This window comes from Manis pentadactyla, chromosome 7 (genome assembly GCF_030020395.1).
Source record: "Manis pentadactyla isolate mManPen7 chromosome 7, mManPen7.hap1, whole genome shotgun sequence".
In the NCBI taxonomy this organism is placed as follows: domain Eukaryota; kingdom Metazoa; phylum Chordata; class Mammalia; order Pholidota; family Manidae; genus Manis; species Manis pentadactyla.
In genome coordinates this window covers 63,017,048-63,039,117 of record NC_080025.1, presented here as the reverse complement: position 1 = coordinate 63,039,117, position 22,070 = coordinate 63,017,048, and the positions used below count along the sequence as shown (strand labels likewise).

Here is a 22,070-nt window from a genome sequence, read left to right as displayed (position 1 = left end):
AATGAAGAATCAATGATAAATAAAACAAGGAGAAATACAGTAGTACCTTTACCTAACAGTGAGTCTTTGAGAGAGCTAGACTATTTATCTGTCTAGGAATGCAGTTATTGTGGCAGTGTTAATAAGTTTTTCCTTAATTTCTTGTCAAAGTTAAAAAAATGAAATGTATAAGCTGAGCTTATGAATTATTTTTAAAAGTATTTGATAAAATATTTCATTGATATTGGAACCTTGCATTTTCTTTTCTGTTGTTGGGACCTAGGGGTGACTATCTATTAAAGAATGCAGCTTTTCCTTTAGTATTATGACTTTCACGTTCACAGAATTTTTTTAGAAACATAGATTAAATTGAAAGGGGATCAGTAGGTCATCATCCTCAGTCCATCCTCCTCCCCTGTAGATAGACTGCTCCCAGAGCATGGGAAATGATAACCCAAGTCCTGTGTGCTGAGATGGCAGCAACCACAGCTGTCATGTTGGACAGTTCCATTTGTTACAGTCTTTCATTATAATGATCTGAAATGCATCTGTCCAAGCTAACTTGGTTCTGATGATAACCCAGCCTTCCACTATTGGGGATAGGAAGGAGTATATTTAGAGCAAACATATCTAAACATCCAAAGGTGTCCTTCTTGGCCAGCCCCTGTGCACTACCAGCATTATTATTCTGTCTCCAGTTTTAGGGAATGATGATATAAAAATCATGACCATTCTCCTAGAGAGAGCTTGTAGCATTTAGGGCATGTTTTGACCATCTATAATGCCCCTCAATTGATCTATTATCTAACCTACCTAAATGTGTCAGAACTCCATGAACTTTATTCCATTTCAGATTTTGTATTTCATAGATTTTAAGAAACACCATTATTTTATCTGTCACTAAGAAATAAAATAGTGTTGCCAATAAATATATGACACAATTCTTTCTTATCACTTAGAATTTTCATGTTACACTTATTAAAAGAATGTTTTTTGATTTAGGCAAATATTTGTGATGTGTAACACTTATACACATGAAAAAAAGTAAAATGTACATGAAAGAAATAGTTGACGCATTCTCAAATATCTTTATGTTGAGATTCTAACTTTCCTAATCACTTTGCTATTTAGAGACATTGATGGCTGTTTTTTTTTTTTGTAGTTATTTTTTGTTTTTACACAAGGATGTGTTGTAGCAACTTTAGTAAAAGAGAATGTGCATGGTTCATTGTTTCTAGAACTTTGTTCCAAGTCTACTAGATTTCACTCTGAAAGGGCTTTTTTGTTTTGTTTTTTGTGCAAATGTAGGTACATTCAACTATGTCACAACTACAGCCTGGATGATATTAATTTAAATGACTTACTCCAGGATCAGAGGCATTAAAATATGAAAGCTCTGCATATTATAATTGACAACAAATGTAGCAACAAATGTAAAGGAGTAGTTTGAATCAGTCCAACTTGACAGGATGCAGATATTTCCTATACTGATGTGACTGAAAAATCATCAGTTCTCATTCCTCAATTGCCTGTGAAGGCAATTTGCCAAGGGCCTTTGTTCCTCACAGCTGCCTCTGTCACAAAATTCTGAAGCCCTTAAAGATATAGTACCCAAGATATGGATGCAAAGATAGGGAGGTTACTCATAATGTTGGTAAGTTAAGCCTTAACCATTATATTAATAAATATTTAGAAACATTTACGTTCAATTATTTCATCAATGGAGGAAAACTTCTCAGTGCAAGGAACAGCTATGGAATAAATTTATTAGTGATAGATTTTAAGCTGTACCCTAGAAAATAAAGTAATGAAAATATAGTGAATTAGATATAATGTATTGTGTTTATGTAGAAGTGATCTTTGAGGGAAGCTGTCTTATGAAAGTCAAAAGTTGTAGAAGACAAGACACAACTCCTCCAGCCGTCTATGGACTCTGAAGTTGCTGTGAATTGAGCACCAGGCATAACTGGAAGTACAAGGAATGGGGTGTTAAGTTCATCAGTGTTAAGAATTTGGCAACAGAAGGAGCAGCATGCATGAGTGGGTGGCTGGGCAGCCGCTGCTTCATCCGCATGTCTCAGGGTGCACAATGGGATTGTGGATAGTGCGCCACGCAAGTTTGAGCCAGAGTAGGATTCAAGATGGTGGTGTGAGAGGTGAGAAAGACAACTCCTCTCCAAACCACACATAACATGAAAATATAGTTAATACAACTAATCCTAAAAGAGCAACAGGAAAGAAGGCTGCACCAGACTGCATACACCTGGAGAAGAGAGCAGACCTCACAAACAGGGCAACAGCATTGATCCCCTGCAACCCCCAACATCACTTCAGGGACTGAGAAACTCCAGAGACTAGAGGTTTTGGGCACTAGAGGTTGCCACATATAAATATGAAACATTGAAAGAACCTGGTTCAGACCAAAAATCTCACAACCACCAGAAAAAGGCCCACGTGAAACTGAACTCACCAATCTTCCTGAAAGAGAGTTCAAAATAAAAATCATAAACATGCTCATGGAGGTAAAGAAAAATATTCAAGATCTCAGGGATGAATTTAGGATGGAGATTCAATCATTAAGAAACTCCATATCTGAAATGAAACATACAATGAAGGGATTTAAAAGCAGATTAGATGTAGTAGAAGAGATGGTAAATAGAATAGAAATTAGAGAAGAAGAATACAAAGAGGTACAGAGAGAAAAAAGATCTCTAGGAATGAAAGAATATTGAGAGAACTGTGTGACCAATCCAAACGGAACAATATTCACATTATAGGGGTACTAAGAGAAGAAGAGAGAAAAAAAGGATAGAAAGTATCTTTGAGGAGGTAATTGCTGAAAACTTCCCCAGTCTGGGGGTAGGAAATAGTCTCTCAGGCCATGGAGGTGCACAGATCTCCCAACACAAGGGATACAAGGAAGACAATGCCAAGACATATAATAATTAAAGTGGCAAAGTTCAAGGACAAGGACAGACTTTTAAAAGAAACTAGAGAGAGAAAAAAGATCACATACAAAGGAAAACACATCAGGTTATTATCAAACTTCTGAACAGAAACCTTAGAGGCCAGAAGGGAGTGACATGATATAGTTAATGCAATGAAGCACAAGGGTCTTGAACCAAGAATACTCTACCCGGCAAATTATCATTTAAATTTGAAGGAGGGATTAAACAATTTACAGATAAGCAAAAGCTGAGAGAATTTAACACCCACAAACCATCCCTACATTGTATTTTGGATGGACTGCTATAGATGGAAGTGCTCCTATGGCTAAATAGCTGTTAAATAAAGGAAATAAAACCACAGTTAAGAATGAACAATTAATTGCTAAGCAGATGCAAAATTAAATCAACTACCCCCAAAGTGAGTCAAGAGATAGACAGAGAACAGAATATGACACCTAATATATTAAGAATGGAGGAGGAAGAAAAAGAGGAAAAAAAAAGAACCTTTAGATTGTGTTTGTAATAGCATACTAAGTGAGTTAAGTTAGACTCTTAGATAGTAAGGAAGCTACCCTTGAACCTTTTGTAACCAGGAATCTGCAGCCTGCAATGGCAATAAGTACATACCTATCAATAATCACCCTAAATGTAAATAGTCTGAATGCACAAATCAAAAGACATAGAGTCACTGAATTGATAAAAATGAAAGACCCATCTATATGCTGCCTACAAGAGATTCACTTCAAACCCAAAGATATGCACAGACTGAAAGTAAAGGGATGGAAAAAGATATTTCATGCAATGAATAGGGAGAAAAAAGGTGTTGCAGTACTTGTGTCAGACAAAATAGACTTTAAAAAAAAGAAAGTCACAAGAGACAAAGAAGGACATTATATAATGATAATGGGGTCTGTTTATCAAGAGTATATAACCATTATAAATATCTGTGCACCCAATACTGGATCACCTACATATGTGAAATAAATACTAGAAGAATTAAAGGGGGAAATAGAATGTAATGCATTCATTCTAGGAGACTTCAACACACTACTCACTCCAATGGACATCTCAACGAGACAGAAAAAAAGGAGACAAGGAGACAGAGGCACTGACCAGTGTATTAGAACAGATGGTTTTAATGGACATCTACAAAACACTCCATCCAAAAGCAGCAGGATACATATTCTTCTCAAATGCACATGGAACATTTCCAAGAATATATCATATACTGGGCCACAAAAAGAGCTTCAGTAAATTCAAAAAGATTGAAATTGTACCAACTAGCTTCTCAGACCACAAAGATATGAAATGAAAAATAAATTACACAAAGAAAATGAAAAAGACCACAAAAACATGGAGGCTTGATAACATGCTCCTAAATAATCAATGGATCAATGACCAAATAGAAACAGAGATCAAGCAATATATGGAGACAAATGACAACAATGATTCAACACCACAAAATCTGTGAGAGGCAGCAAAGGCCATGCTAAGAGGGAAGTATATTTCAATACTGGCCTCAGGAAGGAAGAACAATCCCATATTAACAATCTAAACTCACAATTAACAAAATTCAAAAAGAAGAACAAATGAGGCCCAAAGTCAATAGGAGGAGGGACATAATAAAGATTAGAGTCTAAATAAAGAAAAATCAAGAAAAATAAAACTATAGGAAGACTCAATGATGCAGGAGCTGGTTCTTCTATAAAAGAAACAAAATATATAAACCCCTAGACAGACTTATCAAGAAAAAAAAAAGAGTCTACACACATAAACAGAATCAGAAATGAGAAAGGAAAAATCACCTGAGATTGAAAAAAATCAAATGAGAAAAGAAATGGACACCACAGAAATACAAAGAATTATGAGAGAATACTATGAAAAATTATATGCTAACAAACTGTATAATCTAGGAGAAATGGACCACTTTCTAGAAAAACACAACCTTCCAAGGCTGACCCAGGAAGAAACAAAAAATCTGAATAGACCAATTACGAGTAATGAAATTAAATTGGTAATCAAAAACTACCTAAGAACAAAATGCTTGGATCAGATGGCTTCAGTGCTGAATTCATCAAACATTTAGTGAAGACTTCAATACCCGTTCTCCTTAAAGTTTTCCAAAAATTAGAAGAGTAGGGAATACTTGCAAACTCATTCTACAAGGCCATCATTATTCTAATACCGAAATGCAGGAAAGACACCACAAAAAAAGAAAATTACAAAACAATATCCCTGATGAACATAGATGCAAAATTACTCATCAAAATATTAGCAAACCGAAATAAAAAATACACCAAAAAGATCATCCATTATGATCAAGTAGGATTTGTTCCAGGGATGCAAGGATGGTACAACATTCAAAAATCCATCAACATCATTCACCACATCAACAAAAAGAAGGACAAAAACCACATGATCATCTCCATAGATGCTGAAAATGCATTCAACAAAATTCAGCATGCATGCATGATAAAAACTCTCAACAGAATGGGTATTCAGGGCAAGTATCTTAACATAATAAAGGCCATATATTGAGAAGCCCACAGCCAACATCATACTTAAGAGCGAGAAGCTGAAAGTTTTTCCTTTAAGATTGGGAACAAGACAAGGATGCCCACTCTCAAAACTTTTATTCAACATAGTACTGGAGGTCCTAGCCATGGCAATCAGACAATGCAAAGAAATAAAAGGCATCCAGATTGGCAAGGAAGAAGTTAAATTGGCCCTGTTTGCAGATGACATGATATTGTACATAAAAAACCCTAAAGAATGAACTCTACAACTACTAGATCTAATATCTGAATTCAGCAAAGTTGCAGGATACAAAATTAATACACAGAAATCTGTTGCATTCCTACACACTAATGATGAACTAGCAGAAAGAGAAATTAGGAAAACAATTCCATTCACAATTGCATCAAAAAGAATAAAATACCTAGGAGTAAACCTAACCAAGGAAGTGAAAGACCTATACTCTGAAAATTAGAAGACTCTCATGAGAGAAATTAAAGAAGATACCAATAAACGGAAGCACATCCCATGCTCATGGGTAGGAAGAATTAATGTTGACAAAATGGCCATCCTGCCTAAAGCAATCTACAGATTCAATGCAATCCCTATCAAAAAACCCACAGCATTCTTCAATGAACTAGAGAAAAGAGTTCTAAAATTCATAGGGAATCACAAAAGACCCTGAATAGCCAAAGCAGTCCTGTGAAGGAAGAATAAAGCATGGGGGATTACGCTCCCCATATTCAAGCTCTACTACAAAGCCACAGTAATCAAGACATTTTGGTACTGGTGCAAGAACAGACCCATAAACCAATGGTACAGACTAGAAAACCCAGATAGAAAGCCAGCCATATACTGTCAACTAGTATATGGTGAAGGAGCCATGAGTACACAATGGGGAAAAGACAGCCTCTTCAGCAACTGGTGTTGGAAAAACTGGATAGCTACATACAAGAGAATGAAACTGGATTATTGTCTAATGCCATATACAAAAGTAAACTCAAAATGGATCAAACACCTAAATGTAAGTCATGAAACCATAAAACTCTTAGAAGAGAACATAGGCAAAAATCTCTTGAATATAAACATGAGCAACTTTTTCCTGAACATATCTCCTTGGGCAAGGGGAACAAAAGCAAAAATGAACAAATGGGACTATATAATGCTAAAAAGTTTCTGTACAGCAAAGGACACCATCAGCAGAACAAAAGGCATCCTACATTATGGGAGAATATATTTGTAAATGATATATCTGACAAGGGGTTTACATCCAAAATATATAAAGAACTTACATGCCTCAAAACCCAAAAAGCAAATAATCCTGTTGAAAAATGGGTGGAGGTTCTGAACAGACACTTCCCCAAAGAAATTCAAATGGCCAACAGGCACATGAAAAGATGCTCCACATCGTTAATTATCAGGGAAATGCAAATTAAAACTCCAATGAGATATCACCTCACGCCAGTTAGGATGGCCAAGAGGAAAAAGAGTAAGAACAACAAATTTTGACCAGGATGTAGAGAAAGGGGAACACTCCTACACTGCTGGTGGGAATGTAAACTAGTTCAACCATTGTGGAAAGCAATATGGAGGTTCCTCAAAAGCGAAAACTAAAAATACCATTTGACCCAAGAATTCCACTTCTAGGAATTTACTGAAAGAAAACAACTTCTCAGATTTAAACTTATTCACCCCTATGTTTATCACAGCACTATTTACAATAGCCAAGAAATTGAATCAACCTAACTGTCCATCAGTAGATGAATGGATAAAGAAGAGGTGGTACATATACACAATTCAATACTATTCAGCCATAAGAAAGAAACAAATTTTACCATTTACAACAACATGGAATGAGCTAGAGGGTATCATGCTCAGTGAAATAAGTCAGTTAGAGAAAGACAAGTGCCAAATGATTTTCCTCATTTGTGAAGTATAACAACGAAGCATAACTGAAGGAATAAAACAGCAGCAGACACACGGACTCCTAGAAGGGACTAGTGCTTACCAAAGGGGAGGGGTGGAGGAGTGCAGGTGGGGAGGGAGGGAGAAGGGGATTGTGGGACATTATGATTGTGCAGTGTGTGGGGTAACGGGGAAGGCAGTATAGCTCACAGAAAGTGAATAGGATTCACAGTAAAATGTAGTGGCATTTTACTACACTGATAGACGGTGACTGCAATGGGGTATGGGGAGGGACTTGATAATAATGGTGAATGTAATAACTGCATTGTTTTCCTTGTGAAACCTTCATGAGAGTGTATATCAATGATACCTTAATAAAAGAATAACTATAATAGTATAAACAAACAAACAAACAAACTAATTAATTAATTAATTCTTTTAAAAATCCCCCCCACAAAAAAAAAGTTGTAGAGGACACTTAGAACAAATCAAAACATGGGCCTCTGTATTTATCTTATTCATTTTTAACTTTTCATTATGGAAAATTTAATTGCACATAAAATTAGAGAGACATGACCTACCTTCAACAATTATTTGTATTTTTTTCAATTATGTTTCATCTATCTCCACTGCTCTTTGTTCCCTCTGCGGTATTTTAAAGCAGATACCAGCTATTAGGGTTCTGGGCCCAGCTCCAAGATGTGGGAGGAGTGGATTTCCCCACACATCCAAGCAGTTCTCCAGACACCAGCTGGTATCCTACAATTTAATTCAACTCTGAACTATTGATCTGGACATAGTATCATATCCCACATGTTAAGGACTGTCAGGTTAAAGGCAGGACTGTCCCTACCTCCTCCCATTTCGGATGCCGTTGCTAGTTGCAAGCATAGGTGGTTACCTGTGCTTCTGACCAACCAGCTGCAAACTGGAGGTTTCCAAGACTCCCTTCTTGGGTTCAATTAATTTTGCCTGAGTGGCTCACAGAACTCAGGGAACTTTACTCACTAGATCACCAGTTTACTACACAAGGATAAACTCAGGAATAACCAGGTGAAAGGGGTGCTTAGGGTAAGGTGTGGGGAAGGGGTGTTGATCATCCACGCCTTCTGCATCCACGCCATCTTCCCTTACTTCCACAAATTCTCGAACCTGGATGTTCTCTGAACCCTGTCCTTATCCTTTTGGGTTTTCATGGAAGCTTCATTAATTACAATGATTGATTAAATCCTTGGTCATTGGCGATTGACTTGGCCTCCGGCCCCACTCCTCTCCCCAGAGACTCTGGGTGGCGGAACTGATAGTTCTAACACTGTAATCACATTGTTGGCTCCTCTGTCATCCAGCTCCCATCCTTAGGTGCCATATGTATATTTCAGTATGCTTAATTCACATATAGGGACATTAACTGCTTTGTCATTATCATGAACCTAACAAAATTACTAGTAATTTCTTAATATTGAATACCCAGTTCAAATTCAAAGATGTCTTTTGAAAATTGATTTCTCCCTTTCTTCCTTTCTCCCTCCATCATTCCCACTCCACTTCCTTTCCTCTGTCCTTCCCTCCCTCCCATTCTTCCTTCCTTCCTTCTCCCTCCTTTTCCTTTCTTTCTCATGAATAAGGGCCAAAACAAAGTTGAAAATTGTATTTGGATATTAGGTTCCTAAAGTCTCTTTTACTCTCCATCAGTTTTAGAGCAAATTAGTAGCCCTAGTTGTTGTTTTTTTGAGAGAAGAAGCAGTGGGCTTTAAGTCAGGAAACTTGGCTTCTACTAATACTGATATAACCAGTTGTTGAACAAGTTAGACTCGGTAGGATATAAGCAGATGGCAGTATGATTGTTTGTTTTCCCTTGAAAGAAGCTCTATGGATTCTTCTCAGCTCCTAGTTTTCTGACTAGTTTTCTAGTTACTACTGGGTATTTAAATATCAACTCTTTTTCTTGCTATTGTATAGTGTTATGTAGTCTAATATACAACTGTATTTTCTTACTCACTTGTAAGGTTTTTTTCCTCCCTCAACCATCTCTCCACCATTTACATCCTTATATACTGGGGAAAGGAAACAGTGGATTTCTTCTCTCTTTTTTGTTCAATCTTCTGTCTCATAAACTAGCTGCTGTTTCTGAATCTTCCAAGTTCAGACCCAACGGTAAAAGAGGAAGTAAGAAAATAGAACAGGTTTATGTATCAGGCACTGTTTAATCTGGTGTCAGACTGCTCTGTATTTCAGATGCCCAAATGTTCATTGTCTTTTCTCATGAAGCACTTTTGTGGTTCTTCTGATATTTTCCACCACTGGAAACTTCCAACATAGTTCTCTGACTGGCAGTTTAGTTTCCCTTCAGAACCTGTCTTCCCAGAAGAGCTATCTGTTGGGGTAGCCTATTTTACAGGATGGGATCTTGAGAAGAGTTCTTTTCAATTCTCAAGACAACCTCTTTTCATAAATCTATGATGCCAGTGGGAAAACACACATATCCTTGTTGGGTCCAGTACTGGATATATATAGGCCCTCCCTAATATAGCCTGGTCTTGAAACTCTGTTTCCCTCAGCCAGCCTTATACAGAGAGAATCTTAGGAATATAGCCACCCTGACTCCATAAACACAGACTTGGCCTGAGGTGGGAGAGGAAGATTTGATTTAAGGTGTGGAGAGAATGATCTAGTATACCAGAAACTCTTTCTGTAAATTGATAGTATCTACCAATTTTTCACAAATTCTTCATGAATTTTTAACCTTTTTATAGTCCGAAAGTGAGTAACGAGATAAAGTAGATTTTTATTTTCTAAACCTATCCTGAATAGGTCTGTTATATGTTGTTCTTTGCCTCTGAAGCCTGTGAAAGTCATAATTAACATTCTTAGAATCTTGGCTACATTATTTAGCTTCATTGGATCTGTTTTCTCAATGTAAAATCCATTCAGACTTAGGCGTAGTGCTAGGCCTGTATTCAGTGAACAGACAGTTTGCTTGAAAGTCTAAAATAATACCTAAAAATAATTACCCTACTAAAACCTGGACCAGCAATGCTACAGAAGTAAGCAGAATGGGCTAACCCTTGAAAAGAGGAAAAGGGGAGGAGAAACACTTGTTTCCTTCCAAGGTAGGAAGTCTTATCAAAGTAACTACTGGTCAATAAAAATATCTGTATATAAATAAATGCCCAAAGATACAGCCCAAAGATACAAGGATTGGGGAACAATTCACTTATAGGACTGAGGAGGTAGATTTTTTTAGTATTTGACAAAGAGTCCTCTGGACTCTTTTTGAAACAAGTAGATACATTCGTAAAGTGGCCAGCCAGTGTCAGAATGCCACCTTGGGTCATGCGTGAGAGTCAACATAAGAGGTCAACACAAGAATCAAAAGTATGAACTCTAGCCTTGACTGGATAGTCTATTCATCTTACCTAATAATTGGAACTTACCAGTTCTTTCCTCTGTGCCACATGTTGGTGGGGATCAATTACCAAAGAGACAAGGAAAGGGTGCTTATGGAAAGAAAAGAGATGCAAGAGAGCAAGGTTAAAGGCAACAAAAACCAGCTTTTTTCCTGCTACGATGCCATGATGTGTAGTTCAAATGTATGTGTTTATTGAGCACCCATATTGTGTCCATTATCTATAAGGTATTATTGAGAAGAAATAATAACCTTTAAGATAAGGTTATTGTTTCCTTAAACTTCATGTAATAAGTCAAAATAATTCAAGGCAGTATACCATGTAGCCTCTTAGCAAAGTTTCTGCCAACTCTTTGAAGAATGGTGGCCATTCTGTCCTCTGATGTCCTAGGAAATTTCACATATTTTATCATAACATATCCTCATATTGGATTTCTCTCCCCAGTGATCTGTGAGGTTCCTTTGACTGTAGGCTGTATCTTTTATAGTATTTATATCACCAATGGCAAAAACATCATAAATCAATTGAATAAATGGGTACATCAATAATGGGTGAATAAGTGGCATAGACATTGAGCCTGAGTGCTTCAATTCTTGAGAAGACTGTATGTTGAAGGGGAAAGTATTTCCACTTGGAAAGTTGGCTAGGAACAGTGGGGGCAGGAGTAAGAAATTTATCTGAGGACATGAAAGCAGATAAGAAAGAAAGCAGATGCAGGACAATCTTATGTAACAGCATCACACTGAGGGAGGATGAAAAAAGAAAGAACTGACACAAAGGACTTGCTCCTGCACCAATCCACATTAGGGGCTCTGGCAGTGCGGTTGGCTCTTTTCTTATTATGTGCACTTCTGAGGTGTAATTAAAGGAGTGGTCGGTCCCCAGCAGTTGGTTCAGTTGTTCAAGGGGGTGTCTGTGCCACTAGCATAACTTGGCCAGTGTAGTTGCTTTGTTTACTGTGATGGTTTCTGTGGAAAAATAAAAGCTCAGATGAATCAACAAAGGCCTCTGATTCACAGCGCTTCTTAGCCTGGCTACTGAAAAGCCTACCAGCTTTATATGAGTGGGCAGCATTTTGCATCACACTTGCTAGCAGACATATAAAAATATCTCTCACTCTATCTAGGAGACAGAATGGAAAATAGGAATTACTTAGGACCTAAGTTTATTTGTGTGGGGATATACCTTAGTGGCCTAGAAGGAACAAAGCTGCATATAACATTTTAACTGCCTGCAAAATTGCTTTTAAATATAGGCTTAGCCATCTTTATCTACATTCATTCTTTGAGTGAGAACTTAGGTTGTCCAATAATGAAATTGTTTTGTTTTCCAAGTTGTGTCATGGCCATTGGCAATATGCAGGACTTATCTCTCAAATGGTGACTTCAGAGAAGGGTCCAAAAATCTCAGTCTGTGTTCTGAAATTCTTTCATTAAAGACTCAATCATTCTTTTGAGGTTTTGAAGATATTTCCTTCTCCAAGAGGCATCCAGTGAAATGTAAACATGCCTAAAAGCAGTGACATAAGCTTTTACTTTTGGCTGTTACTTTAGGGCCATAAGCCCAAAATAAGCCTGTATGGGTATTTTAGTGTTCATAGAATTGTAGCTTTTTAGATTCTGAAAGGGCTATAGTGGTTACTAAACCCACTGCCTTTGATACACAGATGGGAAACTGAGACAAAGTGGTAGAGTGCTGTGCACTAAGTTAAATCATGATGTGGTTGCAGAACCCAGAGCTAGTGCCATATCTGTCGACTCTTACCACCAGTCTTTCTGTGTCACACCTTGGTAGGGATAAGTTCTCTGCTGAGTGGACAACAAAGGGACAGTATTTGGGAAAGGAAGGGAGATCTGAGGAGAAAGAACAATCTGAGAGAGGACAGTCCAAGGCAACAAAACCCAGCTTGTACCTATGCTTATATCATGTGATACCAGGGGCCAGCCTCACATGGGAGTTTAGCCATGCCCCATGGACAGGTACTGGCAAAGCAAATTATAGCCCTCAATTTCAGCAGCATCAGGACAATAAGTGGGTTTTTTACCTAGTGCTAGAACTTTAAGTTCTGTTGTAGAAAACAATCTTTATATATATATATATATATATATTTATATATTTATATATTTATATATAAAGTATAATTTATATGTCATATAAGTTATATCTTTTTGTGGAAGAATAAATGTTTAATAGTATGAAGTAAAAAGAAATATAAAATTATAAAACCTTACTTTTTATAATGAATAGTGCTTTTCTGATAAAAACCACTTGGATCAAATAGAAGACTCTGGTCAGTAAAGTGCTGTTGGGAATATAGCACACTGATGCTGCCCATCTAAATACCTCTCCAACTATTGTCAATGTTGAGGCCTCTGGAACCAGCGCCCACACAAGTATGATTGCCATGAATATTCTTGTTACCAGTGAGTTGATAATATCAAGCAAAGGCCAAAATAAACATTTCATTAATCGATCAAGTCTGAGTATATATAAAATTATGAAAAAGAAAATATTGGTGACCTCAAAGCGGGTGATAACATATATGGTTCAGGGCCTTGTGCAATTTTATATATAAAGTATTTTAAATATATATTTTAATATATATAATGTAGACATGTTGTACAGCAAACATTTAATTCCTTTATTCTCAAGGGAGATAATACATATGTGGTATCTTTAATTCATATTTTTAGCAGTAATTTTGAGTCCTAATTTTAAGTTCTTGTGAACATTGCAGGGAAATAGCTCCATATGACCAATGCTCAACAATGCTCAGTCAAGTGAAAAAAAGATGGAGGTCAAATATTATATTTCTTTAAATTGTTAACATTCTAATGAGGTTGGAAAAATACAGATTTGACTTGTGGAATGAGTAGATCTTATTTTTCAAGAGTGTTTGGCAAATAGATCTATCAGTAGCTTAGGAAATAACTACTTTCCAAAATGAATGATAAATAGAAGTTTTTAATTTTTTTTTTTTTTTTTTTTTTTTTTTAGATAATTATTTTTTATTGAAGGGTAGTTGACACACAGTATTACATTACATTAGTTTCAGGTGTACAACACAGTGATTCAACATTTATATACATGATAATTCTAAGTACCAGCTATCACCATACCAAGTTGTTACAATATTTTGACTATATTCCTTATGCTATACATTACATCCCGGTTGCTTATTTATTTTACAATTGGAAGTGTGTACTTTTTCTTGGTTGTTGTTGTTAGGGCATCTCTCATATTTATTGATCAAATGGTTGTTAACAACAATAAAATTCTGTATAGGGGAGTCAATGCTCAATGCACAATCATTAATCCACCCCAAGCCTAATTTTCGTCAGTCTCCAATCTTCTGAAGCATAACGAACAAGTTCTTACATGGAGAACAAATTCTTACATAGTGAATAAGTTACATGGTGAACAGTACAAGGGCAGTCATCACAGAAACTTTTGGTTTTGCTCATGCATTATGAACTATAAACAGTGAGTTCAAATATGAATACACATTTGATTTTTATACTTGATTTATATGTGGATACCACATTTCTCTCTTTATTATTTTTAATAAGATGCTGAAGTGGTAGGTAGATACAACATAAAGGTAGAAAACATAGTTTAGTGTTGTAAGAGAGCAAATGTAGATGATCAGGTGTGTGCCTGTAGACTATGTGTTAATCCAAGCTAGACAAGGGCAATAAAACATCCACATATGCAGAAGATTTCTCTCAGAACAGGGGGGGTGAGGTTCTAAGCCTCACCTCTGTTGATCCCCAATTTCTCACCTGATGACCCCCCTGCGACTGTGCCTGTCTTAGGTTGTTCCTCCCTTGAGGAATCTTACCCGTCTCTGGCTAACCAGTCATCTTCCGGGGCCATACAGGGAAATGTTAAGTTGGTAAGTGAGAGAGAAGCCTTATTGTTTGAAATGGTTAGCTTTTTATTTCTTTGCATATTTATGCCCTGTGGCTTCTATGCCCAGCATTTGTCTTGAGGTATCTTTACCACTTGGAGGAGTTATGATACTCGGTAAATTTGATATGAGGCACGAATTCTATTTAAGAATTCGTTGTAATTAGGAAGGAAGAAGAAAAGCTATAGAAGTAGCAGGCGGGAGAAAACATGGGAAGATTGATTATTTCTTTGACATATCTTCTTGTAGAGTAACTTCAGCATGTATATATTTTAAGCTACTACTTAAATTGCGCACACACATTAACATAATAGGAGTATAGTTACATAACCAAAGCATACCTGTAATTACCAGCCATCTTCAGTGAAACCAAGAAAACCAGTTAGGCACCCTAGGCATTTGTGAAAACTTATCAATGATATGATGGTTATTATCTAACTGAATTTGAATAGTTTGAGAAAAATCAGACAAATTAAAACAACAAATTCCTGGGCACTGTTCACATCCCATATGTTCTTTTAACAGTAAATAGTCTGTAGTTGTAAGATTTTGGAGCGCTACAATTTGCACTTCTCCTAATTCTTGGTTGAGTTCCAACAGTATAGATCCAGTCAAATTTGTTGTTTTACTGTATGCACAGGCCAGCTTAGATATCTCCTTCATTCCCATGGCAAGTCCAGGAGCTGGTGGGATGAGTGCATCTACAGCTGAAGCAGTGCGTGGATCTTTGTTGGGGTTTTTTGATGATCATCTTCTGGCATGAGTCTTCCCGAGAGTGCTGATGTTGGAAGTTCTCTTTCATATCGTATCTTAGTTCATTTTCGGGGTAGCCAAATTAGGCTTTGATCCTCTGTATAAACACAAACAGACCCTTTGCCTACACTTTTATATGTCCTTTATATCATTGTGTAGAACTCATTAGAGGTCACCACATAGGAACTGCATTTTTTTTGTTTTAATCATTAATCTACACTTACATGACGAATACTTTGTTTACTAGGCTCTCCCCTATACCAGGTCCCCCCTATATACTCCTTTACAGTCACTGTCCATCAGCTTAGCAACCTGTTGTAGAATCACTACTTGTCTTCTCTGTGTTGTACAGCCCTCCCCTTTCTCCCACCCCGCTATGGATGCTAATCTTAATACCCCCCTACTTCTCCCCCCCTTATCCCTCCCTACCCACCCATCCTCCCCAGTCCCTTTCCCTTTGGTACCTGTTAGTCCATTCTTGAGTTCTGTGATTCTGCTGCTGTTTTGTTCCTTCAGTTTTTCCTTTGTTCTTATATTCCACAGATGAGTGAAATCATTTGGTATTTCTCTTTCTCTGCTTGGCTTGTTTCACTGAGCAAAATACCCTCCAGCTCCATCCATGTTGCTGCAAATGGTTGGATTTGCCCTTTTCTTATGGCTGAGTAGTATTCCATTGTGTATATGTACCACATCTTCTTTATCCATTCATCTATAGATGGACATTTAGGTTGCTTCCAATTCTTGGCTATTGTAAATAGTGCTGCGATAAACATAGGGGTGCACTGATCTTTCTCATACTTGATTGCTGCATTCTTAGGGTAAATTCCTAGGAGTGCAATTCCTGGGTCAAATGGTAAGTCTGTTTTGAGCATTTTGATGTACCTCCATACTGCTTTCCACAATGGTTGAACAAGTTTACATTCCCACCAGCAGTGTAGGAGGGTTCCCCTTTCTCCACAGCTTCGCCAACATTTGTTGTTGTTTGTCTTTTGGATGGCAGCCATCCTTACTGGTGTGAGGTGATACCTCATTGTAGTTTTAATTTGCATTTCTCTGATAATTAGCGATGTGGAGCATCTTTTCATGTGTCTGTTGGCCATCTGTATTTCTTTTTTGGAGAACCGTCTGTTCAGTTCCTTTGCCCATTTTTTAATTGGGTTATGTGTTTTTTGTTTGTTGAGGCGTGTGAGCTCTTTATATATTCTGGACGTCAAGCCTTTATCGGATGTGTCATTTTCAAAGATATTCTCCCATACTGTAGGGTTTCTTTTTGTTCTATTGATGGTGTCTTTTGCTGTACAGAAGCTTTTCAGCTTAATATAGTCCCACTTGTTCATTTTTGCTGTTGTTTTCCTTGCCCGGGGAGATATGTTCAAGAAGAGGTCACTCATGTTTATGTCTAAGAGGTTTGTGCCTATGTTTTCTTCCAAGAGTTTAATGGTTTCATGACTTACATTCAGGTCTTTGATCCATTTTGAGTTTACTTTTGTATATGGGGTTAGACGATGGTCCAGTTTCATTCTCCTACATGTAGCTGTCCAGTTTTGCCAGCACCATCTGTTGAAGAGACTGTCATTTCGCCATTGTATGTCCATGGCTCCTTTATCAAATATTAATTGACCATATATGTCTGAGTTAATGTCTGGATTCTCTAGTCTGTTCCATTGGTCTGTGGCTCTGTTCTTGTGCCAGTACCAAATTGTCTTGATTACTATGGCTTTATAATAGAGCTTGAAGTTGGGGAGTGAGATTCCCCCTACTTTATTCTTCTTTCTCAGGATTGCTTTGGCTATTCGGGGTCTTTGGTGGTTCCATATGAATTTTTGAATTATTTGATCCAGTTCATTGAAGAATGTTGCTGGTAGTTTCATAGGGATTGCATCAAATCTGTATATTGCTTTGGGCAGGATGGCCATTTTGACGATATTAATTCTTCCTAGCCATGAGCATGGGATGCGTTTCCATCTGTTAGTGTCCCCTTTAATTTCTTTTAAGAGTGACTTGTAGTTTTCAGAATATAAGTCTTTCACTTCTTTGGTTAGGTTTATTCCTAGGTATTTTATTTTTTTTGATGCAATTGTGAATTCAGTTGTTTTCCTGATTTCTCTTTCTGTTGGTTCATTGTTGGTATATAGGAAAGCCACAGATTTCTGTGTGTTGATTTTGTATCCTGCAACTTTGCTGTATTCCGATATCAGTTCTAGTAGTTTTGGGGTGGAGTCTTTAGGGTTTTTTATGTACAGTATCATGTCATCTGCAAATAGTGACAGTTTGACTTCTTCTTTGCCAATGTGGATTCCTTGTATTTTTTTGTTTTGTCTCATTGCCGTGGCTAGGACCTCTAGTACAATGTTAAATAACAGTGGGGAGAGTGGGCATCCCTGTCTAGTTCCCGATCTCAGCGGAAATGCTTTCAGCTTCTCGCTATTCAATATAATGTTGGCTGTGGGTTTTTCATAGATGGCCTTTATTATGTTGAGGTACTTGCCCTCTATTCCCATTTTGCTGAGAGTTTTTATCATGAATGGATGTTGAACTTTGTCAAATGCTTTTTCAGCATCTATGGAGATGATCATGTGGTTTTTGTCTTTCTTTTTGTTGATGTGGTGGATGATATTGATGGACTTTCGAATGTTGTGCCATCCTTGCATCCCTGGGATGAATCCCACTTGGTCATGGTGTACGATGGTTTTGATGTATTTTTGAATTCGGTTTGCTAAAATTTTGTTGAGTATTTTTGCGTCTACGTTCATCAGGGATATTGGTCTATAGTTTTCTTTTTTGGTGGTGTCTTTGCCTGGTTTTGGTATTAGGGTGATGTTAGCTTCATAGAATGAGTTTGGGAGTATCCCCTCCTCTTCTATTTCTTGGAAAACTTTAAGGAGAATGGGTATTATGTCTTCCCTGTATGTCTGATAAAATTCCGAGGTAAATCCATCTGGCCCGGGGGTTTTGTTCTTTGGTAGTTTTTTGATTACCGCTTCAATTTCGTTGCTGGTAATTGGTCTGTTTAGATTTTCTGTTTCTTTTTGGGTCAGTCTTGGAAGGTTGTATTTTTCTAGGAAGTTGTCCATTTCTCCTAGGTTTCCCAGCTTGTTAGCATATAGGTTTTCATAGTAGTCTCTAATAATTCTTTGTATTTCTGCAGGATCTGTTGTGATTTTTCCTTTCTCATTTCTGATACTGTTGATTTGTGTTGACTCTCTTTTCCTCTTAATAAGTCTGGCTAGAGGCTTATCTATTTTGTTTATTTTCTCGAAGAACCAGCTCTTGGTTTCATTGATTTTTGCTATTGTTTTATTCTTCTCAATTTTATTTATTTCTTCTCTGATCTTTATTATGTCCCTCCTTCTGCTGACCTTAGGCCTCATTTGTTCTTCTTTTTCCAATTTTGATAGTTGTGACATTAGACCGTTCATTTGGGATTGCTCTTCCTTTTTTAAATATGCTTGGAGTGCTATATACTTTCCTCTTAAGACTGCTTTTGCTGCATCCCACAGAAGTTGGGGCTTAGTGTTGTTCTTGTCCTTTGTTTCCATATATTGCTGGATCTCCATTTTGATTTGGTCATTGATCCATTGATTATTTAGGAGCGTGTTGTTTAGCCTCCATGTGTTTGTGAGCCTTTTTGCTTTCTTTGAACAGTTTATTTCTAGTTTAATGCCTTTGTGGTCTGTAAAGTTGGTTGGTAGGATTTCAATCTTTTGGAATTTACTGAGGCTCTTTTTGTGTCCTAGTATGTGGTCTATTCTGGAGAATGTTCCATGTGCACTTGAGAAGAACGTGTATCCTGTTGCTTTTGGATGTAGAGTTCTGTAGATGTCTATTAGGTCCATCTGTTCTAGTGTGTTGTTCAGTGCCTCTGTGTCCTTACTTATTTTCTGTCTGGTGGATCTGTCCTTTGGAGTGAGTAGTGTGTTGAAGTCTCCTAGAATGAATGCATTGCATTCTATTTCCTCCTTTAGTTCTGTTAATATTTGTTTCAGGTATGTTGGTGCTCCTGTATTGGGTGCATATATATTTATAATGGTTATATCCTCTTGATGGACTGAGCCCTTTATCATTATGTAATGTCCTTCTTTATCTCTTGTTACTTTCTTTATTTTGAAGTCTGTTTTGTCTGATACCAGAATTGCAACACCTGCTTTCTTCTCTCTGTTGTTTGCTTGAAATATCTTTTTCCATCCCTTGACTTTAAGTCTGTGCGCGTCTTTGGGTTTGAGGTGAGTCTCTTGTAAGCAGCATATGGATGGATCTTGCTTTTTTATCCATTCTATTACTCTGTGTCTTTTGATTGGTGCATTCAGTCCATTTACATTTAGGGTGATTATTGAAAGGTATGAATTTATTGCCATTGCAGGCTTTAAGTTTGTGGTTACCAAAGGTTTAGGGTTAGCTTCTTTACTGTCTTACTGTCTAACTTAACTCGCTTGTTGAGCTATTATAAACACAATCTGATGATTCTTTATTTCTCTCCCTTCTTATTCCTCCTCCTCCCTTCTTCATATGTTGGGTGTTTTGTTGTGTGCTCTTTTTAGGAGTGCTCCCATCTATAGCAGTCCCTGTAGGATGCCCTGTAGAGGTGGTTTGTGGGAGGCAAATTCCCTCAACTTTTGCTTGTCTGGGAATTGTTTAATCCCTCCTTCATATTTAAATGATAATCGTGCTGGATACAGTAGTCTTGGTTCGAGGCCCTTCTGTTTCATTGCATTAAGTATATCATGCCATTCTCTTCTGGCCTGTAGGGTTTCTGTTGAGAAGTCTGATGATTGCCTGATGGGTTTTCCTTTGTAGGTAACCTTTTTTTTCTCTCTGGCTGCTTGTAATACTTTGTCCTTGTCTTTGATCTTTGCCATTTTAATTATTATGTGTCTTGGTGTTGCCCTCCTTGGATCCCTTGTCATGGGAGTTCTGTGTACCTCTGTGGTCTGAGAGGCCATTTCTTCCCCTAGTTTGGGGAAATTTTCAGCAATTATTTCTTCAAAGACATTTTCTATCCCCTTTTCTCTCTCTACTTCTTCTGGAATGCCTATGATTCTTATATTATTTCTTTTATATTGATCACTCAGCTCTCTTAAAATTCTTTCATTCCTGGAGATCCTTTTATCTCTCTCTGCATCAGCTTCTCTGCGTTCCTGTTCTCTGTTTTCTAGTCCATTAATGGTCTCTTGCATCTCGTCCATTCTGTTTTGAAGTCCTTCCAGAGCTTGTTTTATTTCTGAATTCTCCTTCCTTAGTTCTTGCATATTTCTCTGCAAGTCCATTAGCATGGTTATGACTTTTGTTGTGAATTCTTTTTTAGGTAGACTGGCTAAATCTATCTCCCCAGATTCCTTCTCAGGGGAAGATGTAGCAGATGCCGAAGCTGTCTGGGTTAGTCTTGTCTGAATCATATTTTTTTGCCTTTTCATGTTGACAGGTGCTATTGACTGTCAGCTGGGAGGACCAAAATTTTCACTTACTACTGGCCTTTCTTTACTGGGGCAACTGCGACCCCTAGTGGCTTGTGTTGGGTAATTGCGTGTAGAGTGGGTCTTTGTGTCTTGCCTGGCCAGGAGGGAGAAATTTCCCTTTCTGTGGGCGGAATTTGTCTCAGGCTGCTTCTCTGCTTTCGCAGCGCCTGGTGGGGTGATGGATGGGGGGGCTGCTTGACTGTTTGCCTCCGTGAGGGGTCTCAGAGCTGTTGCCCAGGGGGTTAGTGCACCCGGTTTTCCCTGTAATTTCCAGCTGCTGTACTGTGACCTGGGTTGTTTCCGTCAAGCTGTTAAGTCCCTGTCCCTTTAAGACTTTCAAAAAGCCCCCGCTTTTCTTTGTCACAGGGGCATCAGCTTCAGCACCCGCTCTGAGGTCTTACTCCCTGTTCCCCCAGTATCCAGGGCCCCCTGGGCATGTACTGTGTCTGCGCTCTGGCCCGGATGGCTGGGGCTGGGTGTTCGGCAGTCCTGGGCTCCGTCTCCCTCCCGCTCTGCCTATTGTTCTCCCGCCGGGAGCTGGGGGGAGGGGCGCTCGGGTCCCGCCGGGCCGGGGCTTGTATCTTACCCCTTTCACCAGGCGCTGGGTTCTCGCTGGTGTAGGTGCAGTCTGGCCACTGTCCTGCGTCTTCTGGTCTCTCTTTTAGGGCTAGTTGTGTTTGTTGTATTTTCAAAAGTATATATGTTTTTGGGAGGAGATTCCCACTGTCCTACTCACGCCGCCATGTTGGCTCCGCCCCTCGAAGTTTTTAATCTTTAAGTAAAATGTTCATATTTAATTTTAAGTGGTACTGATTAATTGATAAATTATTGAGAAATAAACATGTATAAGGTTTCAGTTTTTCCTATTGTGTTAATTAATATTTATATACTTTGTTAATATATTTTAAGTTGAAAAGTTGGGAATGGTATGGGAAAGAAAGACTTCAATCAAGATTCTACTCTTCATTTTGGAGAGAGAGGTATTTATTTTCTACTTACTACTAACTTAGTGTAACAAAAGGTTGCATTAGTTTCCTATTGCTGCTGTAACAAATAACCACAAACTTAGTGGTGTAAAATAAGATAAATTATTATCTTACAGTCCGGGGGTCAGAAGTTCAAAATGGAACTCAGTGGGCTATCAAGTCAAGGTGTTGATCTAATAATTGTGACCCTTTCTGGAGGTTCTAGGTGAAAATCT

At 37.9% G+C, this 22,070-nt stretch overlaps 2 protein-coding genes across 5 annotated transcripts in view; one reads left to right on the top strand and one right to left on the bottom strand.

The window, feature by feature from the left end:
* Window positions 1-22,070, top strand: part of MAGI2 (membrane associated guanylate kinase, WW and PDZ domain containing 2) — a 1,519,032-nt gene that overhangs the window by 33,793 nt on the left and 1,463,169 nt on the right. The gene's annotated exons all lie outside the window — the stretch shown is intronic.
* Window positions 12,925-13,326, bottom strand: LOC118918204 (chemokine-like factor; the record flags this gene model as incomplete). Its single annotated transcript, XM_057504447.1, is given in 2 exon segments — window positions 12,925-13,293; window positions 13,296-13,326. Coding segments are annotated over 2 exon segments (354 nt in total), but the record flags the coding sequence as incomplete, so codon positions are not given.